This window comes from Phyllobates terribilis, unplaced genomic scaffold, assembly GCF_046119375.1.
Source record: "Phyllobates terribilis strain yellow unplaced genomic scaffold, ASM4611937v1 Scaffold_2__4_contigs__length_985480577, whole genome shotgun sequence".
NCBI classification, from domain to species: Eukaryota; Metazoa; Chordata; class Amphibia; order Anura; family Dendrobatidae; genus Phyllobates; species Phyllobates terribilis.
The window spans coordinates 109419304-109437854 of record NW_027362762.1 but is presented as its reverse complement, the minus strand read 5'-3'; the positions used below and the strand labels follow the sequence as shown (position 1 = coordinate 109437854).

Here is an 18551-nt window from a genome sequence, read left to right as displayed (position 1 = left end):
GTAAAGGAGGTCTCCGGAGCTGCGCTGACTGAATGCACTCCGGTGACCTCAGTCAGGGCTCACGCTGCCGGGAGCGGACGTGTTCCCGGCAGTGTGAGCTTACAGCAGCCATGCACAGCTGTCACCATCTCCAGATGTGACAGCTGTGCATGGGAGATCAGCGCAGGAACAAGGACAGGTAACTATTTTTTTTTTAGTAAACTAAGAATTAAATAAAATGGTGTGTTTTATTTCAAATAAATTATTTTTTTCTGGGTGTAGTGTGTTTTTTCTTTTTAACACTTTGTAGGTTAGTAATGGGGGTGTCTTATAGACGCCCATCATTACTAACCTGGGCTTCATGGCAGCTGGCGCTGACATGAACCCCACCACTATTACCCCACTGCCAACGCACCAGGGCAGCGTGGAAGAGCGAGGCTAAGTGCCAGAATTGGCGCATCCTATGGATGCGCCATTTCTGGGGCGGCTGACGGCTGGTGTTTCTACCTGGGAGGGGGCCAATATTCATGGCACCCTTCCTGGGCTATTAATATCAGCCCCCAGCTGTCTGCCTAGCCTTTGCTAGCTATTAAAATAGGGGGGACCCCAGGTCATTTTTTTGGGGGGGTCCCCCATTTTAATAGCTAGTAAAGGCTAGGTATTCAGCTGGGGGCTCATATTAGTAGCCTGGGAAGCTCCGTGGGTATTACCCCCTTCCCAGGCTTCAAACATCTGCCCCAGCTGTCTGCTTAACCTCCGCTAGAGACTAAAATTAAGGGGAACCCCACGCCAATTTTTTTTTTAATAAATCCTTTATTTTAACACTAAATGACAAGTACAGTAACCAACACTATCACTGTACTTATATATGTGACTGACATGTTTCTATCTATCTAATCTATGTGTGATGCTCTATTATTTCTGTTGTAAATTGTCGGGTACAGATGCTGAATTGCCGGCCGACTTTTTTAAAGAGACGGTGCATGAAAACACTAATATTTTTTTAAATAAATCCTTTACACTAAATGACAAGTACAGTAAGCAACACTGTCACTGTACTTCTTATATATGTGACTGACATGTTTCTATCTATCTAATCTATGTGTGATGCTCTATCTTTCTGTTCTAAATTGTCGGGTACCGGTGTATGCCGCTGCTGAATTGCCGGCTTTTCATGTTTCACTGTGAGCACTGTTCCCATCGATTTGGGCAACCACCTCCCCCAATACATTCTACATTATTGTTAGTTGTTTTCCTTCATGTAGAATTAACCTACAAGGAAAGAAAGGGTTTATTTTCATTCCGATATTTGTGTCCCATTGACTTGCATTGGTTTCCGGTATCGGAATCAGCGATATCCGATACTTTTTGGGTATTGGCCCGATCCAATCCGATCCGATATTTCCTGATATCGGAAGGTATCGCTCAACACGATTAGTCACACAATGTGATTTATTCTTCTTTGCATTTATTTTTTACAAATGCAGTATATCCATTCTGTCAATTTTATACTTCGTCCCCCCACCATTAAGATCAATGAGGCTAAGAAGCAAATCAGCACATGAAAAAAACTCATAGAAAACTCCATCAAAATTGCATAAAAATAAAAATGTTATTGCTGAGTTGCTGCTGTGTGGTTGTGGCTGTTGTCTACAATTTATCTGCCGGAAAAAATGTAGAAGATGACCTTAAAGAGATTTCCAGGATGAAGGAAAAAAATAAAAATATAGAATTATTTTTCCTCCCAGAGCCGCACATCTGTCCATGGCTATGTCTGGCATTCCAGTTTATCAGAATCATCCCGGATTTATGAAACAGGTTGTAAGTTCTGGGTCATTTTGAAAATGTGGATTTTGGAATCACCAATAAATAGTGACAGATAAGAATGCAGGTTGGCAGTGAGGTGACTAGAAGGTACATAAGCTTTCCTCTAAAAATGTGAGTCTACTTTGGAGAGAAAAAATAGTTAAATAGTGAAATATCATTATCATTTCATTAATAAAACTCAAGGAGCCTGGTGATTATCTTGTGTTTCCATATTTACATAGTAACATAGTTTTTAAGGTTGAAGAAAGACTAAGTCCATAGCCTAACATGTTGATCCAGAGGAAGGCAAAAAAAAAATATGTGGCAAACACTAAGCTCCACATTGGGGAAAAAAATTCCTTCCCGACTCCATACGACAATCAGACTAGTTCCCTGGATCAACGCCCTCAAGGAATCTAGTATCTAGGAGTCTAGTGCATTACCTTACATTTATCCCCATTAAAGCTCATTTGCCATTTATCAGCCCAAGCTTCTAGTTTACATAGATCCTCCTGTAATATAAAATTGTCCTCCTCTGTATTGATTACCCTGCAGAGTTTAGGGTCATCTGCAAATATTGAAATATTACTCTGTATGCCCCCTACAAGGTCATTAATAAATATGTTAAAAAGAAGGGGGCCCAATACTGACACCTGTGTACCCCACTGTTAACTGAGACCCAGTCTGATTGTTTTCCATTAATAACCACCCTTTGTTTCCTATCACTGAGCCAATTCTTAACCCACATACATATATTTTCCCCTATCCCCATTGTTCTCATTTTATGTATCAACCTTTTGTGTGGAACTGTATCAAAAGCTTTTGAAAAGTCCATATACACAACATCCACTGCATTTCCTTGGTCCAGTCCAGAACTTGCCTCCTCATAAAAACTGATCAGATTAGTTTGACAGGAACGGTCCCTCGTAAACCCATGTTGATATTGGGTCATGAGGTTATTCTTCTTCAGATACTCTAGTATAGCATCTTTTAGGAAACCCTCCAGGATTTTACCCACAGTAGAGGTTAAGCTTACCGGCCTATAATTCCCAAGTTCAGTTTTTGTCCCCTTTTTGAATATTGGCACCACATTTGCTATACGCCAGTCCTGTGGTACAGACCCTGTTACTATGGAATCTTTAAAGATTAAAAATAATGGTCTATCTATGACGTTACTTAATTCCTGCAGTACTCGTGGGTGTATCCCATCTGGGCCCGGGGATTGGTCAACTTTAGTGATTTTTAGACGCCGCCATACTTCCTACTGGGTTAAGCCAGTGACATTTAATGGAGAATTTTTGTTATCACTAATCATGTTTTCTGTCATGCGATTTTCTTGTGTAAATACGGTTGAAAAAAAATCATTTAGCATATTGGCTTTTTCCTCATCCTCATCCACCATTTCACCCAGACTATTTTTAAGGGGGCCAGCACTATCATTTTTTAGTTTTTTTACTATTTATGTAGTTAAAGAATATTTTGGGGTTATTTTTACTTTCTCTGTCAATGATTCTCTCTGCCTCAATCTTTGCTGCCTTGATTTGTTTTTTACATAATTTATTTAATTTTCTATATTTATTTATTGCCTCATCACTACCTACTTGGTTTAGTTCTCTAAATGCTTTCTTTTTGTCACTTATTGCGCCCCTTACAGCTCTATTTAGCCATAGTGGTTTCCTCCTATTTCTAGCATGTTTATTCCCAAAGGGTATATATTGTGCACAGGTACTATTCAGGATGTTAAAAAATGTCTCCCATTTGCTTTGTGTAGCTTTATGTCTCAGGATATCGTCCCAGTTTATTTCACTAAGATCATCTCTCAACCGTTGGAAATTAGCCTTCCTGAAGTTTAGTGTCCTTGTAACCCCTCTACTACACATCTTATTAAAGGTTACATGAAAACGTATTATTTTGTGATCACTATTACCCAAGTGACCCCCAACTCGTATATTTGATATGCTGTCTGGCCTATTGGTTAATATTAGGTCTAGCAGTGCCCCCCTTCTTGTTGGGTCCCGAACCAGTTGTGAAAGGTAATTGTCTGTCATAGTTGATGTGTCTTGGTAGATTCATACACTACTATTTGTCATTGGTACTTATCTCATTGATTTCTTATTTAAAGTGAATCTAAGTTGTCTATATGGGCATGTAGGTCATAGGAAGTTGAATAAAATGATACTTTGATATCTATGATCTGATGTCTTATTCCATATAAATCCACATTTTTCCTAATATGTAAATGAGATGTTAAGATCTATGGGGCCGGACATAGATCTCCCTGAGAATCTGTCTCCAGAGATTATTGAAATGGGGAGTTACCAGTGTGAGAAAAGTAATGACTGACAGTCTGCTCTCCTGATCTACATGTCTCACATTGGTAATGCCTCAGTTTATTTAAAATAAGCTCTAAAGGCAGATTCTCAGGGAGATCTATGTCAGGCCCATAGATCTTAACAGTTCATTTACATATTAAGAAAAACATGAATTCCTCTGGAATAAGACATCACATTGCAGATATCAGGGTATCATTTTCTTCAAAGGGTTGGGCTGACACCTAACATTACACCCTAACCACTTTTGTAATTTGCTTTATTACACAATACCCTACACTTCCCCTTATCTAGTGTTACAGGTCCGGGTGGTGGAACCTCTGTGCCGAGGTGCAAGGAGGGACCCAGAGGGGCGTGACTAAGTATCAACCCGAACCGACCCTGGTCGTACGGCAGCTAACGACACCGTGACCAGGGAGGATCCGGGCTGAGGGACCAGGTGCTACTCTGGGGATGACCTTGTAAGAGAGCAGGTGGCTCCCACGGGTCAGATGGCTGGGACTGACCGGTATGGCGGATGGACACGGCAAGCAGGCGGAAGTCTCTGGTAGCTGACAGGTGGTCACAGTTCGAGAAAGCAGGGCAAGCAGCAGTCTTTTGGTTTACCAGGAAGGTGGCCACAGCAAGTGACGGCAGGGTCTCCAGGCAGGCTGGCAGGAAACAGGCAGGTGCTCCCAGGTGAGCGGGCAGACAGATGAGGGGGGTAACTGACAGGTAACTGGTGGGCGCTCCCAGGTGAGCGGGCCGATGGACACAGCAGGCAACAGGCAGGTACCTGGTGGACGCTCCCAGGTGAGCTGTCTTGACAGACGAGGCAGGTAACAGGCAGGTAACTGGTGGACGCTCCCAGGTGAGTGGTCTAACAGGCAGGGCAGGCGGATGCTCCCAGGTGAGCGGACAGATAGCCAAGGCAGGTAACAGGCAGACAACAGGTGAGTGCACCTGCTGAGCAGGCTGGCAGGCTCGGCAGGTGACGGGCAGATAACAGGCTGGCAGGCAGGACGAGAAGTCAGGCTAGCAGCGGGACCTGAGGGCTGAAGCACAGATCAGACACAGTGCAAACAACTTTGCTCGGGCACCTCCATTTTGGAGGAGGTGCCTTATATATGGGAGGTCCTCCGGCAATTGGCCGGGGACTCCTTAGGACGGCGCGCGGTCCCTTTAAGAGAGGGGGAGCGCGCGCCCTAAGCACACTGCTGGGGAAGGAGCGCGTGCCGGAAGCAGCGGGGAGAGAAGCGCTGGAGGACGCCGCGCCAGGAGCGGGGAGGTGAGAAGGACGGCGTCTCTGCCTAGCAAGGGGCAGAGACGCCGATGCTACATCTAGCTAATCCCTAAATATGTTTTTTTTTGCTTACTTTTTTTCTGTGACGTTTTGCTTGAGAGGAGTCACTAGTTGGCAGCGCTGCAGTTACTCACTAACTTCTTACATTGCTGCCCCCTCTGAAGATAGCCTGTTTCATGGGTGATGGACGCTGTGGGAGAGGAGTGCAGCGCCGGAATTCTGCTTCTATCGCCACCACAGAAGATGTAGACAGGGGGCAGAGATGGAAGCAGTGAGTGACATCAGTGCCATCCCACAACTTCTAGCCCTCAAATGAATCTTCATCAGAGGGTGGTGCTGGAGTCACTCACTGCTTATATCAGTGCCCCGTGATGACTATTCGTTTGAGGGCAGTGCTCGAAGCACTGAGTGACACCAGGTGTTGGCGGAGATGGAAGTAGAGTGCTGGTGCTGCACTCTCATCTCCCACAGCATCCATCAACCCGGATCCAGTATATCTTCCAAGGGGGGCGTTGATGCAAGACTCTAGTAAGTAACTGCAGCGCCGTCCCCTGATGTCCTGTTCCAGGAGAGGCGATAGACGTTGCAGGGAGTTAGTGCAGCCCAAGTCATCTGTGACGTCCTTTGTGAGACTACTCTCAAACAAAACGTCACAGGAAGTACAGTAAAAAAAAACACATATTTAGAATTAGATAGGGAGAAGTGTAGGGTATTGTTTAATAAAGGAAATTATAAAAGTGGTTAGGGTGTGATAGATATTTGGAAAATACATTTTAGGTGCCGGACCACCCCTTTAACTTTCCATAACCTAAATGCACATATAGGCTTAGGAGTACTGATTCCTACTGACAGATTGCCTTTAATGTATTATTATATGTATTTCTTTCTTATTAATGTATATGTGTGTTTTGTTTTTTTCTCCCCCGTAGGTTTACCAAAATGAATTTGGCTGAGATGTGTGATAATGCTAAAAAAGGCAGAGAATACGCTCTTCTTGGAAATTATGACTCGTCCATGGTTTATTACCAGGGAGTAATTCAACAAATTCAGAAACACTTCCAGAACATTAGGGATCCAGTGGTTAAGGTCAAGTGGCAGCAAGTGAGTGCTTCTCGTGTATTCTCCTGCTCTATATGCTGTGGATTTCACCAGCCCTGTAATTATACCCATTTTGCAGTAAGATTTGCTGGCCGTTTGTTATTAGAATTCTGTTCTTCGGTTAAAATGAAAAATGTTCTGCACAAATTAATTAATGAGCTTATATAATCAGTAGAAAAGACTCTAGAATATTACAAATGTATATGAGAACCAGCCTGCTTGTACTGAAAACTACGTTATCTCTTCTTCCTCCTCACATTTTATATACGGCGGCTGTAGCTGAGCGCTGTACTATATCTATGGCAAATCTATAGACAAAAAAGCACATAATGCATAATAATGGAACCCAGATAGACCCAATGATGAGCAATGGTGCCCCTTCACTTCGGGCTCTTCTGTTATGTAACGGATCCTTTTTGAACATGAATTCCTTTTGTCTGTGTCTAAAACAGGACAAACAAACAGAATTCGGCTTGTGAATATCACCTTAGAGAACCTTGGCAGCTTTCTCCATATAGCAGCATTGCTCTCTAGGTTGTGTGCAGCTTGGCAGCTCCGTCCCATTCACTTTAATGGAGCTGACCTGCAATATCAGACACAACCTATGACATGGTGTGCTACTCATGGACTAAAAAAGCTATGGTTTTGGAATCTTTGACAATTAATATTAATTTATATTAATAATAAACAAAAAATTCCAATACAGAACCTTTTTCTAAAATCATTTGAGCTGAAGTTCAATTGTAACTCTGTCTAATTTAATTTTTAGGACTTGGATCTTATTGTAATATTGAGACATATATCCTAATCACCATGTACATCTTATTGGCTATTGTGCGCTAAAAACATTTTCTATTGGCTTAGTTGTTTAGGATGTCGGCTGCCATGAGATTCACACATGCTACCTTGAAAGCGACCCTGTAGTCAATCATTACCTGATATCCATTAGCACATTGTCCACATCATGCTTTTTACTGCATGTAATATATTCACCAGGAAAAACTCAAGACTAGAGATGAGTGAACCTGATCTTAAAAGTTTGCCGTTACTTTCCCCGGAAGTCCGTTGCCGAGAGAGCATTTTTCCGACTCAAAAGTCCAGGTCCTCATTGTTTTCAATAGGGTTTGGGTTCTGGTTCAAGTTCGGGTACAGTTCTGGCAACCGAACCGAACTTTGGAATAAAGTTTAGGTCAGGTACCAGAACCCGAACTTCCACGGGTTCACTCATGACACATACTTTAAACAGAGGTCATAATGGAAGCCTAAAGCCATTTTATTAGGTTGCTATCTGCCGAACGATGCTTCAGGCACTCACTTGGCCAGCAGCCATCTCAACCGGCTTTCCCATATACAACAGCGCTCGTCCGGTCAAACAGTCCTGTGTTCTCTATGAGTAAGCCATCGCCAGACATGTCTGGCAATGGCTTGTCTCTGAGAAAACAAAGCTGTCAAAATCGGACATGTCCTGTCAACATCTCCTTTGACAGTCAGTTGTCCGAGACCCCCATACACCTTAGACTGTCAGCCGAACCCATCGATATTGCCAGATTCGGCTGACTATAGTCTGTGTATTGGTGCCTTTACTGTACCATCTGTGGTGAGATATAATGGTATCCGTTAGGGGTTTTCTCATCATCAAAAATTGGTAAAATTGCAAAGTGATTAGCTGCTTTTTTCTTGCCATAATACAAATTCTAAGTAAAGAAAAACGAGTGGCCATCATTACTTTAAGAAATGAAGGTCAGTCAGTGCGAAAAATTGGGAAAACTTTGAAAGTGTCCCCAAGTGCAGTTGCAAAAACCATCAAGCGCTACAAAGAAACTGGCTCACATGAGGACCGCCCCAGGAAAGGAAGACCAAGAGTCACCTCTGCTTCTGAGGATAAGTTTATCCGAGTCACCAGCCTCCGAATTCGCAGGTTAACAGCAGCTCAGATTAGAGACCAGGTCCATGCCACACAGAGTTCTAGCAGCAGACACATCTCTACAACAACTGTACAACTGTTAAGAGGAGACTTTGTGAAGCAGGCCTTCATGGTAAAATAGCTGGTAGGAAACCACTGCTAAGGACAGGCAACAAGCAGAAGAGACTTGTTTGGGCTAAAGAACACAAGGAATGGACATTAGACCAGTGGAAATCTGTGCTTTGGTCTGATGAGTCCAAATTTGAGATCTTTGGTTCCAACCACCGTGTCTTTGTGCGACGCAGAAAAGGTGAACGGATGGACTCTACATGCCTGGTTCCCACCATGAAGCATGGCGGAGGAGGTGTGATGGTGTGGGGGTGCTTTGCTGGTGACACTGTTGGGGATTTATTCAAAATTGAAGGCATACTGAACCAGCATGGCTACCACAGCATCTTGCAGCGGCATGCTATTCCATCCGGTTTGCGTTTAGTTGGACCATCATTTATTTTTCAACAGTACAATGACCCCAAACACACCTCCAGGCTGTGTAAGGGCTATTTGACCAAGAAGGAGAGTGATGGGGTGCTACGCCAGATGACCTGGCCTCCACAGTCACCAGACCTGAACCCAATCGAGATGGTTTGGGGTGAGCTGGACCGCAGAGTGAAGGCAAAAGGGCCAACAAGTGCTAAGCATCTCTGGGAACTCCTTCAAAATTGTTGGAAGACCATTTCTGGTGACTACCTCTTGAAGCTCATCAAGAGAATGCTAAGAGTGTGCAAAGCAGTCATCAAAGCAAAAGGTGGCTACTTTGAAGAACCTAGAATATAAGACATATTTTCAGTTGTTTCACACTTTTTTTGTTAAGTATATAATTCCACATGTGTTAATTCATAGTTTTGATGCCTTCAGTGTGAATGTACAATTTTCATAGTCATGAAAATGCAGAAAAATCTGTACTGTACCTATGGAACGCTCTCTCCGGCTGCAACAAACTTTCCTACATCTATGACCTTTTCATTACTAACAAACTTTCCTTCCTTTCCATCACCGAAACCTGGCTCACCCCCTCTGACACAGCCTCCCCAGCCGCACTTTCGTATGGCGGATTCCACCTTTCGCACATCCCCCCCCCCAGCGACAAACATGGTGGAGGCGTAGGTTTTCTCCTGTCAGATACCTGCGCCTCTCTCTGACCATGACCTACTTACATTCTCTGCCCTCTCCTCTCCAGGTCCATACTCCCCACTTCACAAACTTGCACACCCTCGCAGAAACCTCAAACACCTTAACCTACACTCACTCTCTGAATCCCTCCTCCCTCTTACAGACATAAATTCCTTACACGACGCAGATGTTGCTGCTGCTTTATATAACACCACAACAGGTGCAGCTCTCGACTCTGTCGCCCCTCTCACACATACCAAAGCTCACACATTCAATAGGCAACCCTGGCATACCAATCTGACTAATGAACTGCGACGGGCCTTCAGAGTTGCTGAGTGGAGATGGAAAAGGTCCCACTCCAACAAGCACTTCATCTTATTCAAACACTCCCTCACTATTTTCAAGTCCACACTCACTGCAGCTAAACAAACCTATTTCTCATCTCTCATATCCTCCCGGTCTCACAACCCTAAATAGCTATTCAACACTTTCAATTCTCTCCTCCGTCCCCCAGCGCCTCCTCCCTCTCCTCTCATCTCAGCTGAAGACTTTGCCTCATTCTTCAAGCAGAAGATTGACATCAGACAAACCTTTTGCCTAAAGTCTCCACAGCCCCTCCACATATCTACTCAACCTTCCTCCTCCAAAACCAACTTCTCCACCATCACAGAAGATCAAGTCTCCTCTTTACTCTCCAAATCACACCTCACCACCTTCGAACTTAACCCAATCCCGTCCCACCTCATCCCTAACCTTACCACAGTCTTCTTCTCAACCCTAACCCACTTCTTCAACCTGTCACTAACAACTGGTGTCTTTCCCTCCTGTGTCAAACATGCCTCAATAACAGCCATCCTCAAAAAGCCCTCCCTTGACCCATCTTCTCCGACTAGCTATCGCTCCGTATCACTTCTCCCCTATGCCTCAAAACTACTGGAATAACATGTCCACCTTAAACGGTCTTCCCACCTCTCCTCATGTTCCCTCTTCGACCGCTTACAATCTGGCTTCCGACCGCATCACTTCACTGAAACTACCTTGACTAAAGTCACCAATGACCTACTAACCGCCAAACCCAAGCGACACCACTCTGTCCTCCTCCTCCTGGACCTGTCATCTGCCTTCGACACGGTCGACCATTCCCTCTTACTACAGACTCTCTCATCTCTTGGCATCATGGACTTGGCCCTATATTGGATCTCTTCATACCTAACAGACCGGACATTCAGCGTCTCCCACTCACACACCACCACCTCATCTCACCTCCTATGTGTCAGTGTCCCCCAAGGCTCAGACCTAGGACCCCTGCTCTTCTTCATCTACACCTTTGGCCTGGGTCAGCTCATAGTCTCACGGCTTTCAGTATCACCTCTGTGCTGATGACACACAGATCTACCTCTCTGGGCCCGATATTAACTCCTTACTAACCAGAATCCCACAATGTCTGTCTGCTATTTCATCCTTCTTTTCTGCTAGATTTCTAAAACTTAACATGGATAAAACTGAATTCATCATCTTTCCCCCACCTCAGTCAACTCCCCCATCTGACCTATCCATCAAAGTTAATGGCTGCCCGCTCTCCCCAGTTCCACAAGCTCGCTGCCTCGGGGTAACCGTGGACTCTGACCTCTCCTTCAAACCACATATACAAACCCTTTCCACTTCCTGCAGATTCCAACTCAGAAATATCTCCCGCATCCGCACATTCTTCAGCAAATACTCTGTAAAAACACTAGTGTATGCCCTCATCATCTCCCGCCTCGACTACTGCAACCTCCTTCTCTGTGGCCTCCCTTCTAACACTTTCACGCCTCTACAATCTATCCTAAACTCTGCTGCCCGACTAATCCACCTGTCCACCCGCTATTCCCCGGCCTCTCCCCTCTGTCAATCCCTTCACTGGCTCCCCATTGCCCAGAGACTCAAGTTCAAGACCCTAACCCTGGCATACAAAGCCATCTACAACCTGTCTCCCCTATATATCTGTGACCTAGTCTCCCGGTACTTGCCTACATTCAACCTCCGATCTTAACAAGATCTCCTTCTCTACTCCCCTCTTATCTCCTCTTCCCACAATAGCATTCAAGATTTCTTCCGTGCATCCCCCCTACTCTCGCACTGTCTACCCCAACATATCAGACTCTCGCCTTCCTTCAAAAGGAACCTGAAAACCTACAGTGGGTACGGAAAGTATTCAGACCCCTTTAAATTTTTCACTCTTTGTTTCATTGCAGCCATTTGGTAAATTCTAAAAAGTTTTTTTTTCTCATTAAAGTATACTCTGCACCCCATCTTGACTGAAAAAAACAGAAATGTAGAAATTTTTGCAAATGTATTAAAAAAGAAAAATTGAAATATTACATGGTCATAAGTATTCAGACCCTTTGCTCAGACATTCATATTTAAGTCACATGCTGTCCATTTCATTGTGATCCTCCTTGAGATGGTTCTACTCCTTCATTGGAGTCCAGCTGGGTTTAATTAAACTGATAGGACTTGATTTGGAAAGGCACACACCTGTCAATATAAGACCTCACAGCTCACAGTGCATGTGACCAAATGAGAATGAAACAAAGAGTGAAAAATTTAAAGGGGTCTGAATACTTTCCGTACCCACTGTACCTCTTCCGACAAGCCTACAACCTGCAGTAACCACCGCTCCACCTGCATGACCAGCTCTACCCTCACCTACTGTATCTTCACCCATCCCTTGTAAATTGTGAGCCCTCGCGGGCAGGGTCCTCGCTCCTCCTGTACCAGTCGCTGACTGGTTTTGTTAAGATTATTGTGTTTTTGCTATGTATACCCCCTTTTCACATGTAATGCGCCATGGAATAAATGGTGCTGTAATAATTAATAATAATAATAAAATACCGTGATTTCTGAGATCCGATGTCTTATTTCAGAGAAATCCACATTTTTTCTTAATATGTAAATGAGCTGTTAAAGGGAATCTGTCACCCCCTGGCACTTATCTGACCTCTAATATGGGCATGCAGGTGATAGAAATGTAAATCTATTCATGCCTCTATGCCTCATATTAGAGGTCTTGTTGCTGTGAAATGTCTTTTTATTTCTACAAGTTTCTGATGTGTTCCCGTCCCGGGGCCTCCAAGAAATCCCACCTTTTTTGCGAATTATAATGTTTCCCCCCTCTCCTGCACGTCACTTCACCCCTTTTACGCAAGGCGCACTTCTTCCGTTCTTCACTCTGACTTTCTGGCGCCTGCACACAAGATCCCTCCTCTACAATGAACATAGACGGCAGGAAGAAGTGCGCCTTGTGTCAAAGTTGAAGTGTGCAGGCGCGGGATCCGGCTGCGGCGACTGCACGTCACAGGGCATTTTGACGTGCAGGGGAGGGGGAAAACATTATAAGTCACAAAAAAGGTGGGACAAGAACACATCAGAAACTTGTAGAAATAAAAAGACATTTCACAGCAACAAGACCTACTATGAGGCATACAAGTAGGAATAGATTTACCTGTATGCCCATACTAGAGGTCAGATAAGTCCCAGGGGGTGACAGATTCCTTTTAAGATCTATGGGCGGGACATAGTGTCCGGCTCATAGATCTTAACAGCTTATTTAAAAACTGATAAAAATGTGGATTTCTCTGGAATAAGACATCAGCTTGCAGATTTCAATGTGTCATTTTATTCAGCTTCCTATGACCTGCGTGTCCATGTAGACAGCTTAGAAGAGTTGATCCTTCTGACATTTGCTTTAGATAGACTTTTTATATCCACTGTATATTATTACCTTGAGTTATCCATCAGATCCAAGAGTCTGTATAACATTCGGTCTAATCTAGTAATCCGCATCATGATGTCTTGCTATAAAGTTGACATGATGAGATGTTGGCCTTACGACGGTGTCGGACAGGTGCCCTATTCATCCTGGCGGTATGTAGAGAACATAGCGCTTGTATTAATGATTAATATAATCCAGCAGGTTTTCTGCTTTGTGTTTCCTTACTGCTGCAGGTGTGCCAGGAGCTGGTGGAAGAATATGAGCAAGTAAAGACTATTGTAACTACGCTGGAATCCTTCAAAATTGAAAAGCCTGCCGACTTTCCCGTCGCTTTACAAGATGAACCTGTTAAGGACCCAGCAGTGTGGCCGCCTCCTGTTCCAGCAGAGCACAGGTGTGTATATAATGGTGTCGCTCTTAGTAAATCACAGAGTTTACATGACATCTGCAAAGCTGCACTTAACCTTTCAGTCTTGGTGAGAGTTGATTTTTGGGGTGGTGGCAGGGACATGCATCGAAATCATGGGGCCCCATAGCAGAAGCTCTAATTGGGCCCCCCCCCCCCCCACAAAAAAATAAATATTTGTCTGTCACAGAAAAGCAGATCTCACAATTTTCCAGCCTTTACATAGTAATTTTCCTCCCGCTGAAGTCCTAGATTCCTCTTTCATTGCCCCCATAAAGTATGATGCCAGTAAAAGTGCCCCCCAAGCACAGTATGATACCCCCATGGTGAATTCCTCCACATGCACAGTATAATGACCCTACTGTGCCCCACCTCAACTCACAGGGCAAAGTATGGTGACCCCAACACAGTATGATCCCCCAACTGTGACCCCCACACAGCCCCTCCATACAGTATAATGGGCCTACATACAGTATAATGGCCCGCATTAGCCCTCCTAACAGTATGATGGATCCCACACAAACCTTCAGACCGTATAATTGCTTTCATACAGTGTAATGACCCCCCACATAGCCCTCAAAATATTATAATGGCCCCACATAGCCTTCCATATAATATAATGCGCCCCCCATAATCCTCCATATAGTATAATGAACTTCCCATGGTCCTCCATAGAATATAATGCTCCCCCCCCATTGTCCTCAGTACAGTATATTATACACCCCGTAGGGTAAAATGCAACCCCCATATAGTATAATGCACCCCACAGTCCTGCAGTATTATGGGCACCACGTACTCACTGATTTTAAAATACCATATATTTTAAATAAGCCAACCCGAGGCTTCTAATTTTACCACAAAAAATGGAAAAACATATTGACTCGAGTATAAGCCTAGGGTGGGAAATGCAGCAGCTACTGGTAAATTTCCCCATCCTGGTATGCTTGGCCTCCTTATCCTCCAATCCTGGTATGCGTGGCTCCCCTCATCCCCCAATCCTGGTATGCGTGGCTCCCCTCATCCCCCAATCTTGGTATGCGTGGCTCCCCTCATCCCCCAATCCTGGTATGCGTGGCTCCCCTCATCCCCAATCCTGGTATGCGTGGCTCCCCTCATCCCCAATCCTGGTATGCATGGCTCCCCTCATCCCCAATCCTGGTATGCATGGCTCCCCTCATCCCCCAATCTTGGTATGCGTGGCTCCCCTCATCCCCCAATCCTGGTATGCGTGGCTCCCCTCATCCCCAATCCTGGTATGCGTGGCTCCCCTCATCCCCAATCCTGGTATGCGTGGCTCCCCTCATCCCCCAATCCTGGTATGCGTGGCTCCCCTCATCCCCAATCCTGGTATGCGTGGCTCCCCTCATCCCCCAATCCTGGTATGCGTGGCTCCCCTCATCCCCCAAGCCTAGTATGCGGGGCTCCCCTCATCCCCCAAGCCTGGTATGCGGGGCTCCCCTCATCCCCCAAGCCTGGTATGCGTGGCTCCCCTCATCCCCCAAGCCTGGTATGCGTGGCTCCCCTCATCCCCCAAGCCTGGTATGCGTGGCTCCCCTCATCCCCCAATCCAGGTATGCGTGGCTCCCCTCATCCCCCAATCCAGGTATGCGTGGCTCCCCTCATCCCCCAAGCCTGGTATGCGTGGCTCCCCTCATCCCCCAAGCCTGGTATGCGTGGCTCCCCTCATCCCCCAAGCCTGGTATGCGTGGCTCCCCTCATCCCCCAAGCCTGGTATGCGTGGCTCCCCTCATCCCCCAAGGCTGGTATGCGTGGCTCCCCTCATCCCCCAAGCCTGGTATGCGTGGCTCCCCTCATCCCCCAAGCCTGGTATGCGTGGCTCCCCTCATCCCCCAAGCCTGGTATGCGTGGCTCCCCTCATCCCCCAAGCCTGGTATGCGTGGCTCCCCTCATCCCCCAAGCCTGGTATGCGTGGCTCCCCTCATCCCCCAAGCCTGGTATGCGTGGCTCCCCTCATCCCCCAAGCCTGGTATGCGTGGCTCCCCTCATCCCCCAAGCCTGGTATGCGTGGCTCCCCTCATCCCCCAAGCCTGGTATGCGTGGCTCCCCTCATCCCCCAAGCCTGGTATGCGTGGCTCCCCTCATCCCCCAAGCCTGGTATGCGTGGCTCCCCTCATCCCCCAAGCCTGGTATGCGTGGCTCCCCTCATCCCCCAAGCCTGGTATTCGTGGCTCCCCTCATCCCCCAAGCCTGGTATGCGTGGCTCCCCTCATCCCCCAAGCCTGGTATGCGTGGCTCCCCTCATCCCCCAAGCCTGGTATGCGTGGCTCCCCTCATCCCCCCATCTTGGTATGCGTGGCTCCCCTCATCCCCCCATCTTGGTATGCGTGGCTCCCCTCATCCCCCAAGCCTGGTATGCGTGGCTCCCCTCATCCCCCAAGCCTGGTATGCGTGGCTCCCCTCATCCCCCAAGCCTGGTATGTGTGGCTCCCCTCATCCCCCAAGCCTGGTATGTGTGGCTCCCCTCATCCCCCAAGCCTGGTATGTGTGGCTCCCCTCATCCCCCAAGCCTGGTATGCGTGGCTCCCCTCATCCCCCAAGCCTGGTATGCGTGGCTCCCCTCATCCCCCAAGCCTGGTATGCGTGGCTCCCCTCATCCCCCAAGCCTGGTATGCGTGGCTCCCCTCATCCCCCAAGCCTGGTATGCGTGGCTCCCCTCATCCCCCCATCTTGGTATGCGTGGCTCCCCTCATCCCCCAATCCTGGTATGCGTGGCTCCCCTCATCCCCCAAGGCTGGTATGCGTGGCTCCCCTCATCCCCCAAGCCTGGTATGCGTGGCTCCCCTCATCCCCCAAGGCTGGTATGCGTGGCTCCCCTCATCCCCCAAGCCTGGTATGCGTGGCTCCCCTCATCCCCCCATCTTGGTATGCGTGGCTCCCCTCATCCCCCAAGGCTGGTATGCGTGGCTCCCCTCATCCCCCAAGCCTGGTATGCGTGGCTCCCCTCATCCCCCCATCTTGGTATGCGTGGCTCCCCTCATCCCCCAATCCTGGTATGCGTGGCTCCCCTCATCCCCCCATCTTGGTATGCGTGGCTCCCCTCATCCCCCAATCCTGGTATGCGTGGCTCCCCTCATCCCCCAAGGCTGGTATGCGTGGCTCCCCTCATCCCCCAAGCCTGGTATGCGTGGCTCCCCTCATCCCCCCATCTTGGTATGCGTGGCTCCCCTCATCCCCCAAGCCTGGTATGCGTGGCTCCCCTCATCCCCCAAGGCTGGTATGCGTGGCTCCCCTCATCCCCCAAGGCTGGTATGCGTGGCTCCCCTCATCCCCCAAGGCTGGTATGCGTGGCTCCCCTCATCCCCCAAGGCTGGTATGCGTGGCTCCCCTCATCCCCCAAGGCTGGTATGCGTGGCTCCCCTCATCCCCCAAGGCTGGTATGCGTGGCTCCCCTCATCCCCCAAGGCTGGTATGCGTGGCTCCCCTCATCCCCCAAGGCTGGTATGCGTGGCTCCCCTCATCCCCCAAGGCTGGTATGCGTGGCTCCCCTCATCCCCCAAGGCTGGTATGCGTGGCTCCCCTCATCCCCCAAGGCTGGTATGCGTGGCTCCCCTCATCCCCCAAGGCTGGTATGCGTGGCTCCCCTCATCCCCCAAGGCTGGTATGCGTGGCTCCCCTCATCCCCCAAGGCTGGTATGCGTGGCTCCCCTCATCCCCCAAGGCTGGTATGCGTGGCTCCCCTCATCCCCCAAGGCTGGTATGCGTGGCTCCCCTCATCCCCCAAGCCTGGTATGCGTGGCTCCCCTCATCCCCCAAGCCTGGTATGCGTGGCTCCCCTCATCCCCCAAGCCTGGTATGCGTGGCTCCCCTCATCTCCCCCCAAGCCTGGTATGCGTGGCTCCCCTCATCTCCCCCCAAGCCTGGTATGCGTGGCTCCCCTCATCTCCCCCCAATCCTGGTATGCGTGGCTCACCTCATCCCCCCCCAATCCTGGTATGCGTGGCTCCCCTCATCCCCCCTCTATCCTGGTATGCGTGGCTCCCCTCATCCCCCCCAATCCTGGTATACATGGCCCAATCACTGCACACATAAAACAAATACTTATACTCATGCAGCAAGTAGAAAAATGAATAGCAGCACTCACCAAGTCCTTTGGCTAAAAAGTCCTTTATTTCATAGTGTTCTGGACAATCAGATGCTGCTGTCTATCTGTGGTGCAGGGGAGACACGAGAAGACCTCTCATCTCCCCGCATGTCTCCCCTGCACCTCAGATAAACCGCTGCATCTGATTGTCCAGAACACTATGAAATAAAGGACTTTTTAGCCAAAGGACTTGGTGAGTGCTGCTATTCATTTTTCTACTTGTTGCATAGATGCCACACTTTAGCCTTTGCACCACCGTTATTGTCTTTTACCACTGCTGGTGTTCAACAATATAAATATCACATTTCCATTCTCCTGCTGGAAACACTTATACTCACCTTCGCTCCTGCGCTGCATCCTGTCTGCCAGCTGCTCATGTCAGCATCTGAGCAGCGCACGCTCTCAGATGCTGATGTGAGCTGCCGGCATATTCACTCCTCTCCACGCCGGGACTATGTGCGTGGAGAGGAGCGAATATGCATTCTCTTTAGTAGCGGGCATTGTCAGCGCTCCTCCGTGCCTGATATTAAAGAGAATGAATATTCATTCTTCTCCACGCTCATGGGAGTGGAGAAGAGGGAATATTAATTTCCTTTAGCAGCGGGCACATGTGGTAGCTTCAGCAACTCCGCCGCAACTTCCTCTCCCCCCCCCCCCCCCCCGTAAATACAATAGTCACCTATCCTCCTCGTTCCCCTGCTGCTTCGGGCCCCCCCGGCTC

General features: G+C 47.7%; 1 protein-coding gene across 1 annotated transcript in view; it reads left to right on the top strand.

Annotated features, from left to right (window-relative positions):
• The window catches only part of KATNAL1 (katanin catalytic subunit A1 like 1), a 195644-nt gene that overhangs the window by 24604 nt on the left and 152489 nt on the right, over positions 1–18551 (top strand). The window contains exons 2-3 of the mRNA XM_073662488.1: positions 6327–6498; positions 13556–13716. Of these exons, the coding sequence (XP_073518589.1) occupies positions 6337–6498; positions 13556–13716 (323 nt within the window). The 5' untranslated portion in view covers positions 6327–6336. The remainder of the gene's footprint in view (positions 1–6326; positions 6499–13555; positions 13717–18551) is intronic.